This window comes from Melanostigma gelatinosum (assembly GCF_949748355.1).
Source record: "Melanostigma gelatinosum genome assembly, chromosome: 10".
NCBI classification, from domain to species: Eukaryota; Metazoa; Chordata; class Actinopteri; order Perciformes; family Zoarcidae; genus Melanostigma; species Melanostigma gelatinosum.
In genome coordinates this window covers 7,917,807-7,927,184 of record NC_136643.1, presented here as the reverse complement: position 1 = coordinate 7,927,184, position 9,378 = coordinate 7,917,807, and the positions used below count along the sequence as shown (strand labels likewise).

The 9,378-nt window shown below is 46.4% G+C and overlaps 1 protein-coding gene across 2 annotated transcripts in view; it reads left to right on the top strand.

Annotated features, from left to right (window-relative positions):
- The first annotated feature begins 4,734 nt into the window (after positions 1–4,734).
- LOC306783875 (histone deacetylase 4-like) overlaps positions 4,735–9,378 on the top strand; it is a 53,312-nt gene continuing 48,668 nt past the window's right edge. For both annotated transcript variants that reach the window (XM_079277705.1, XM_079277704.1), the window contains exons 1-4: positions 4,735–4,913; positions 5,150–5,295; positions 5,652–5,823; positions 8,253–8,373. In XM_079277705.1, the coding sequence (XP_079133831.1) occupies positions 4,760–4,913; positions 5,150–5,295; positions 5,652–5,823; positions 8,253–8,373 (593 nt within the window). In that variant the 5' untranslated portion in view covers positions 4,735–4,759. The remainder of the gene's footprint in view (positions 4,914–5,149; positions 5,296–5,651; positions 5,824–8,252; positions 8,374–9,378) is intronic.

The window sequence follows — 9,378 nt, the reverse complement described above, 5'->3', positions numbered from 1 at the left end:
CTGTATGTCTGTTAACAGCACAGTGATACTCAGCGCTAGAGCTAGTGTACAGGCTACTTGATCAATGCCAGTTAAGGTGTTGTTTATCCCCCTCTCTCTCTAAAATGACTTGATTAGTTGCTTTCGATCGCTCCCGCCCAGTGGAGTCGGTCCTTGAGCGCCGTCCTCAGAGAAAGAGGGATGAAGAAAACAAAGAGGCGGTGACATACACAACACAACAAGCTGTACAGTGCTCCAGGGACACGCGATGACATACATCAACATGCACGCACACCCATCCTGGACTCAACGGTGAAGTGCTGAGCTGCACACACAGACCATGAGTTTAAATCAGTCGCCCACCATCATTGGTCCTCCCTCCATCTCCCGCCCCACCCCCTCGTCCCCCTCGTCCCCCTGTCCAGCCAATCGCCGGCCAGAATCCCACCGGTCGCCATGGCGTTTGCATCCCTGTGTGCGAGGGGCGGGGGGCTCATGGCCAGGGCCACACTATATCAGAGATTACTATTCATTCATAATCTGCAAGCGTTACGCTGCTGTAAATTGTGTGTATTTTTGTGCATGTTTTTTTTTTTTTTCCTTTTTAAATCACACACACTGTCTTGACTACTTTTGAATTTTACGTGAGCGCATGCACTGAGTTCCTCGTGAACTGTGAATAAACATGCATGAGGTTTTTTTTTTTGTCTGAGTGCATAGATGCCCGGTGGGGCGAGGAGCTCCCTTGGGAATCCTGCTCTATAAATAGCTCCCTCTGTGTGATCCGTGATCTTAGCCTGATCGCGGAGGGAGGGAGGGCGGGCAGTCAGAGTCAGAGATAGACGGGCACAGAGAGTGACGGATGAACAGTTCAGGGTACGGAGAAGAGGAGGCACAGGCTGACATTTCACCAGCCATGTGTTTTGGGGCCGTTTATCTTTTCTGTGGTGAGTTCAGCCAGATTTCACATCACCATGCCGGCAGCGGGGAAACCTCACAACTCCGTGGGATTTCACAAAGTAAACACAATTTCCCTTCTGTAAATCAACAGCATTTATCTCACTTCCGCCCCTCATCTTTAATGGTCCCTCATACCTTCTACGGTCCTTTCGCTGCTGCACATTTAGTGCCGATAATGCATACTCTTAAAAATCCACTTGTCGGAGAAAAATATGATTCCTATTTACTGACATTTTAAGTTTTCATGTGAAGATGTTTACCGCTACACATATTGTATTGATTTACTTAAATGTCAGCCTGTGTGCTCGCTTCTTCTCCTCCTCCCGTTGGCTCAGCACCATTACCTCATGCCACAATCACAGAGTGCCGTCCGTGTAAGCCGGGCTAATTACTTCACAGGTGCCCGCGTCCTGCTGGGTGCCGCGTGTCACCCTGTTTGTCTGCCGCCGCTCACGGAGCTCCGCTTATTGTAAACATTGCCTCCTTGAGGACTGGTATTCGGCGAGCTGCTGTGGTTTCTGTCGCACCGCGAGATCGCTGTGATCCCGGGGAGCCACGTCAGCTGTCAGTGACACAGGCGTGTTTCCTAATGTGCTATCAAACTGCCTTTAAATTACCAGAGGCTGGATTGTGTAACATATCTGTCCACTGGAAAATACAGTTAAGTTTAAAAAAATGATACTTCAGATCACAGCAGCAGGTTTTGATGAATGTTGAAGAATCGTATACACGCCGCATCTCGTAGCATGCACCAGTTTTGCGGTCTGAAACAACTCTACAAGCCTTTGACCCAATGGTTTCCCAGTTTTGCCCCATAATGTCAGATAAAAGTAACCGGAAAAAGATGAAACTATAGAAGTAAAAACATTCACTCCGGCCATTGAAATGACTCCACCACCTCCCTCTCCCGCTCCATCTCTGTCCCTCTGTGGCCCTCAGCACTTGATCGCTGGTCTGTATGTGACCAGCCGTGTTAGCAGAATACAAAAAACATGTGTATGCCAGAACTGCTTGCATCTAGGTGGGTGTAGTGGAGCAGCTTAGGTTGTTTATTCAAATCAGTTGACACCGTTTTGGTAACCTTTTTTGGCACGAGTGCTCAGTGCACCTCGTATCACAGACGGTGCTCAGTTTTCCCTCCGACCTGATTTAAGTCCGGCATTAATTGAGGCGATGCTCCGTGCATGTGTGATGCTGGAATAGCTGGCGCCGTGGTTGCCTCTGAATGGGCCCAAATAATGCAGAGTGGCACCCCGTTTAAAGTGCACTGACCAAACACAGGGTGTTGTTTGTTTGGCCTGGATGCTTACCGCTTATTAAATGTCTGGCCAAACAGTTGACAGGCACATGTATGCATGGACGGAGAATGGGAGAGGTGTTGGGGCTGAGCGATCACCGTGGTCCGAGGTGGGGAGAGGCTTTTGTTGGGACAACACGGATGATCGGCACAGATCGCTCTGTGAAACAGAGGCATCTTCTAATGAGCCGCTCTTTCTATACGCTTGTTTATGTTTACGAGTGTTTGCAGGTCAGAGGTCCAGGGATTATTTTAACACAGACATGTACGCACAGCTTCCTCATCAGTACATGCCTGATATTTACCCTTGGTTATTATTTCTTTTAAAGAAATGGATAAAACTGCATAAAAAATGTTGGTAAAAGGAGCTTAAATGAACATCATGAACAGTGTATGGTCAGATTATCAACACATGAGCTGCATTCTTGTAGACTCTTCAAATCAAACCCTCATTCTCTCATCTTTTTTTAAATGAAGAGTCCAAACAAAAAGTAGTTCCTTCTAATGTCCAGCCTTCAAACAAGTCCTCACAAGTATAGCGACACAATTACACACACACACACACACACACACACATGCACAAGTGTAGCACCAGCATGTCTGGCCCGGGCCACACCCTTCCCTCTCTCCCCCGCTGTCCTGTTGGGCGGTGTTGAATTTCCTCCCACACGCAAAAAACCTGCCCGGTACCAAAGATGTCATTGGCTATGTCAGCAAGTAACTGCCACTCCATCGCCACCTCATTGGTCACTGGGGATGCCAGGGGCATCCGTGATAGGCCGCTTTTTTTGGGGGGTGGGGGGGTATTGATGACTGGCAGAGGGCTCGGTGTGGTGCAAGATGGTTCTCCATGCGGAGCAGACATCGACCCGAGAAGACAGAACAATGCACAGGAGGTTTTGATCTTCAGCTCAGATATCAAGCACAAATTGAAAATGTATTTTGGTTCCCCATCTTTTTGAAGATTTTACCACATTTATAAATTAAATATAACAACTAAAAGAGCTCTGGTTTACCATACTTTTTTAGCTGGTTTGTCGTTCTGAAGCAGACACAGAAAACCTCATTTCTAATTGCGAGGCCAGTTTTAGACAGAAAACTAAGCCTGGAACTCATCTTCCAGTTACATATTACACATAGGAAAAGATTTAGTTTGCGTTTTTCTTGTTTCCCTGATGTCATGTTGTCGGGTTTACTACTGTTTGTGTGTAAACTGCCGTGTTATTGTTTGGAGAAATAATCTGACTGCGCTAATGCTCTCGTTTTCGCATGTCAACCACGTCAATGCAAAATACCCGCATTTAGCTTTTCCCGCGCTCGCTCCCGGTATCCATGTTTGAAAAGCAGAAATCATGTTACAGATGGAATGTAACAGAAGGGCTGCGACACAAACTGTTTATATTTCTGTATCAGGCAGGTGTTGTGCAAGAGGGCTTTCAGTGAAATTTTACATTTGTCGGGCTCGTACCTGTGACCTTTTTGTTTGTGCAGTGTCGATACCGACTGTGACAAATACAGAGCGTTGTCTGTATCCTCTCACACATCGCTGTCTCTGTAGAAGATGCACAAACGTGCAGCACACTGTCAGCAGTGCACTTACAGTAAGCAAAACGTAGTGTCACCGCTTACACCGTGCACACACACACCCGCACACACACACACACGGTAAGTCTGCATGCGTGTCAGCAAATCCCGGCAAAACTCATGTTGCAGGGGGATTGTTTTTGCTCTCTGCTGCCATGTTTCGTCATTCGACCTGCGCGTGTGCTACTTTGTCATCTGTGTACAGTGAAAGTGTGTGTGATGTGTCGGGAGTATTTGATGGAGGCTTGCTATACACTTTGCTCCCACCACAGCTGTCACTGTGGTTTGAATCACAGACGCAGTTTGTGTGTGTGCTTTTTTTTTTTTTTTTTTCTCCGTGTTTTGCTAATGCTCTTACCCAATGTGTACAAGTCAACTTAAGTCCCCAGTTTGCCAACAACCAATACGAAGTGCAACAGTCAAGGCTGCGGTGCCCAGGCAACTGATGTAACAAGTGTTCATGAGTCTTATTTGGAGCAGAGAGGACATGTGGATTTGGCTGCTATCAAACGTTTTGGACCTTGAATTAACAGATATTCTGAGAAAAGAAATTACATGAATGTTCTTTAATAACTCCCTCAAAATAACGTGTGTTATTTTTGTGGTTTGGTTTCATAATGTGATTTGCAACCATGTTTTGAGTCTAGAAAACCTGCATTGTAAGTACTAAACATCTAAACAAACCCCATCTTCATGTGCTCGTTTCCTCCCCTGCTCCATCTACTCTCTCCCCTCCTCCCCCTGCTCCCCCTCCTCCTCCTCCTCCTCCTACTGCTCCCCCTCCTCCTCCTCCTCCTGCTCCCCCTCCTCCTCCTCCACCATCTGCTCTCTCCTCCTCCTCCTCCTCCTCCTCCTCCTCCTCCTCCTCCACCAACAGTGGACGTGAGCTTGGCAGCGCTGCCCATGCAGGTGCCCCCCACCACCACAGCTATCCTTCCAATGGACCTGCGCGTAGTGGACCACCCCCACCACCATCACCACCGCCACCACCACCAGCAGCCCCCCTTCGGCCTGGGTCCGCAACACCACCCTACGCCGCCGGTCTCTGCTGCCTGCCCCGCGTCCTCCGAGCCGGGCCGCGGTCCAGTCATCAGTAAGTGGCCGTTATCTCTGGTTCGCATGTTTGGTTGTTAAAAGTTGTACCCTGGCTATTCAATACAGAATCAGCTTTAATGGTTAAGTAGGCGTGAACACCATACAAGGAATCTAACTCAATACACATGCACAGAAATAAACATACGGCAAAAAACGGGGGCCAAGCCGAACAAAGAGGAACGTGAACGCAGCTCTGCCTCCAGAGGCTCTAACGTCTTGGAAAATCTCCCACAGATCAGCCGGAGCAGCAGCTGCAGCAGGAGCTGGTAACCCTCAAACACAAGCAGCAGCTCCAGCGGCAGCTCCTGATCGCCGAGTTCCAGAGGCAGCACGAGCAGCTGTCGCGACAACATGAAGTCCAGCTGCAGGAGCATGTCAAGGTGAGTGGATGAGGAGGGAGTCCCGCCTTGGACACAGCTACCCGTAGGACTGCGCTCAGCAGAAACGCACCATTGTGAAGGACGGGGGAGGGAAGCATGTGTACACTAGAGCGATGCGAGTGCAATCTGATCTGGTGGCAGTATTTTGGCTGCTTAGTCATCCCCATGGGAAACCTTGGCCCCAATAAACCTTGTAGTGAATTTTGGACGCGATTCACTTTGCTAAAAAAGTCAGCCAAATGAGCAGTTAGGCCGTTGCTACACCTGGTCAAAGACTGTCTTCTGAGTTTGCTCATCCTGTGTAGTGTCCTTTACCCACTCTTCTCTGTCTCCTTGTACTTTTCTTCCTCCTTTAGTCTTGTGTGTCTCTCCACCAGCACCAACAGGACTTACTGGCGCTCAAGCACCAACAGGAGCTGTTGGAGCACCAGAGGAAGATGGAGCAGCAGCGTCTTGAGCAGGAGATGGAGAAGCAGCAGCGGGAGCACAAACTCCTGCAGCTGAAAAACAAGGAGAGGGGGCAGGAGAGTAAGTAGCGACTTCAAAGCCTTATGCCTTCATTACACAAGGCATCCGGACATCATAGTAGTGACCTGAAGGAGATCAGTTATGAGTGTTCGTGGATTGGCATCCCCGGGGTTCAATAGTGTCACCAACGAGCTTTTAATAAAGCTGTCATGTTTGATCATATATTCCCTTTCCATCTCCTCCACGGCCAACCGTGCCGAAGCACCGTGTCATATTATCACAGCACCTGTCCTCATGGCCCCGCCGTCAGAACAGCCTGACCTGGCGCATTCACCACACGGGGGGCGGGGATCAAAATAAGAGGCACAAGACGAGGCGAGAGGAGGAAGACATTAGAGTGGCACACATGCCCTCTTTTGTTTTTTTTTACATTTGTTCTCTTTCCCTCGAGTCATATTGTTTGAGGGACCAAATGTCAGCGATAAAGTTACATCAGTAAATTAGCTGTGCCCTGACATCATCCATTCATTTTTGTTTCTTATTAAAGGATAATTTGGTTTATTTGTCCTTCATGATAACATTGTACTCACCGAACCGCCCAATGAGGTCATGGAACACGATGACGTTTCAAAGAACAAAGTCAGAAACACGAGCTGTCATCTGATCAGACTGGTTGTCAACAAGCCAGCAGCCAGATTATCTGAACCACTTTATTCAGCCATTAAATCAAATGCGTGCCAGGAATGTTGGTAATAATCCCTCATTGCATAGGAAAACTGTGTGTGCGCAACCATTACAAATAGGGGGAGGTCATAGATGGATTAGGGAGATCTGAAAACGTTGATGGATGTTTACGATGGACAGAGGGGTAATCGTTTTACAGTTCCCTTTTTGTTTTCCTCATAACTTCTGCTCTGCTGCTGGGGATTTCTATCAAATCTATTCGATCATCGAATGATTGATTTAAAAAAACAATTTCAATATTGCCGAAATTCCCAGATGTCGGCAATTCATTTGTTGTGTAAAAGCTATCGTGAGCACTAATGGCCAAAACCAAAGTCATTCTTTGTTGTTCATCATTGGGAGCACTGATGGTACCTTTACTGTCAGGAGTGATGCTGGTCCTGCTGCAAAGTGACAAATAAAAATGTCCTAGCATTAATACTCAAATGAGCTTTGACACAATTGCATTTTATTTTTCTCGCAGGAGGAAATGTGTGTGGCTGTTCTTTGAGTGAATTGCTTTTCTTGTTCACGTAATTGTTTTATACTGCATACACAGAAGGTGAGATGAAAGATTCAGCACTTTGAATTGCCTTTTATTTGAGGGGTGCAAATTATAGGAACTTGCCTCACTACATATGTTACTCAGTGTTCGTATCCACATAAAACGTGACTTGAAGGGATCTAAAACAGTGTTAAAGGTGCTTTTAAATTGTAAATGGCTGCTAATGAGGAGAAAATGACTCTTAAACCCTTAATCCGATGCTTCTAGTTTCAAAGTTCCCATTAGTTGATGACTGATTAACTGAGCAAAGTTAATCAGTCATCAAGACTGTGTTTTTTATTATGATCATTGTTAGTATGACTGTAAAATGCTGTGATGTGTTTGTTATGGATGTGGTATTTCAACAAGCATTTCAGCACAAATCCATTCCAATATTCTTAACAGTGGACGCACGTGTAGAAGCATGATTTTTTTTTTTCTGTCAGTGAAGCCCATTTCCTCAACCATTCTCTGCTGGGCAATAGCCTCCAGTCTGTGGAAAGAGCATCGGGTTCGTAAACAGAGGAAGCTTTGTTAAGTACTGCAATAAATCGCATAGAAGGCAGTCTCATAAAAGCCAATTTCCTTCGGTGGCAATGCGGACATATTGGGAAGTCAGCACTTCCCGCTGCACCGTGATTTAGTGAGCATATATTAGCTGTTGTCACGTTCACATACTGTATTTACCACTTTCTCTCTCGAGCTCGACACGTCCCCGGTTATCACTCCCACTGTCTTTACCGGGTTTTCTTGTATTCTCAAAACACCTATTTCTGTCCCCCCCCTACCCCACGCCTTTATTGCTCTCATCACTTCGTTCCTCGGTCTCTCTTTCTCACTCCCTCACTCATCCAGCTCTCCCTCCCTGGACAATTTGTTTGCAGCTGTGAAACGAGGGTGGTAATTGAGAAGAGACCGGGAGCTGAATGAAACTTGCATGAGTTACAGAGCACTACTGTCGCCTCTGTGGAATTCCTAGTGAAACTCTGATGCAAGACCGCGCTCTCCGCATGCAGGTTATGAACCCATTATCGAATGGATGTTGTTACAATCTTCACGATATGTGTCACAGGTTGAACAGGAGGCGCACTGCAGCAGAGGCAGAAACGCAGCGCTGAAGGAGGTGGCGATAAATTAAAAAGTGTAAGGCAAGTTTATTTGTGTAGATTCATTTTGGTTACTGAGTCTCACACGTCGCTCTGCATCTCTCCGTCTCCGCCAGGTGCCGTCGCCAGTACAGAGGTTAAGATGCGACTTCAGGAGTTTGTCCTGAACAAGAAGAAAGCGCTGGCTCAGCGGAGCCTTAACCACTGTCTGCCCAGCGACCCGCGCTTTTGGTATGGGTGAGTGTCGCAGCCCGCCGCTACAGAAGCACTCCTGTTGGGTTGGGATGTGACCGGTTGGGAATGGAGAATGTATGCCATATTAGGTCAAAATTCAAGTTTATTTCAGGTGAGAGTTCCGATTTACGCATGGAATTACAAATGTGCATCCTTTCCGTAGCGAGCATCATTGTCAAATTTTAAAAATGCTTTATTTTTTACTTTTTTTTTTAGAAAGCCTGAACAACAAATCATGAGCTCGACTATGTAAATTTAGTTTATCTTTATAATATACTTTGAATATTAAAGAAAAGCTGCATTTTAAAGGAAATGATGCACAATATACAATATTTGTTTCTCTTTAATACTAAGCTTTTAATGATCTTCAAATGTTACTTCATGTTTTTTTTGCTTTAAAAGAAGAAACATTCCCCACAGATGAAAACTTTCATTATCAGCCTGTATTGTTTTTTTGTAGTTGTATAAGCCTTTTAGTTGTTGCTCTTTCTTATCTCAAAAAACAAATATCCACACTCCAGACATAAAAGGCCGTCATCATTGTGGCTTTTGCAATCGTGGCAGCCCTTCCGGTGTTGTGTGGGTATACCTGGTCCCCCTGCATTAAGAAGTTGCCAGCATCAATCTTAGAGTCCTCGCCTGTTGCCTTGAAACTGCAGAGGAAACGCTGGAGGAACGCGCCTTTTTCGTCTGCCGATGTTTGTAGTGGGTGATTGACAGCTGGCTCTCTTTGAGGCGTGTGTTTGAAGTGGGCTGAGAGAAAAGACAATGGCACCTCTCATGCGCTTTAAATATGTGAAGAGGCTTTAAGCTGTCAGACATTTCTGCCGAGGCAGAAGATGAGAAAACAATCCAAAGAGTGTGTGAGGAAAACGCTTTGCCTTCACTGTCACCACCATCACCATTTCTCCCATTTCTTTACTCCCCCACCTGTTTGCTTCCTCCTCAGTTCTTCCCTCTTTGAGCCTCATCTCTCCTCTCGCTCTGCATTTCTAACCCTTCTCCATC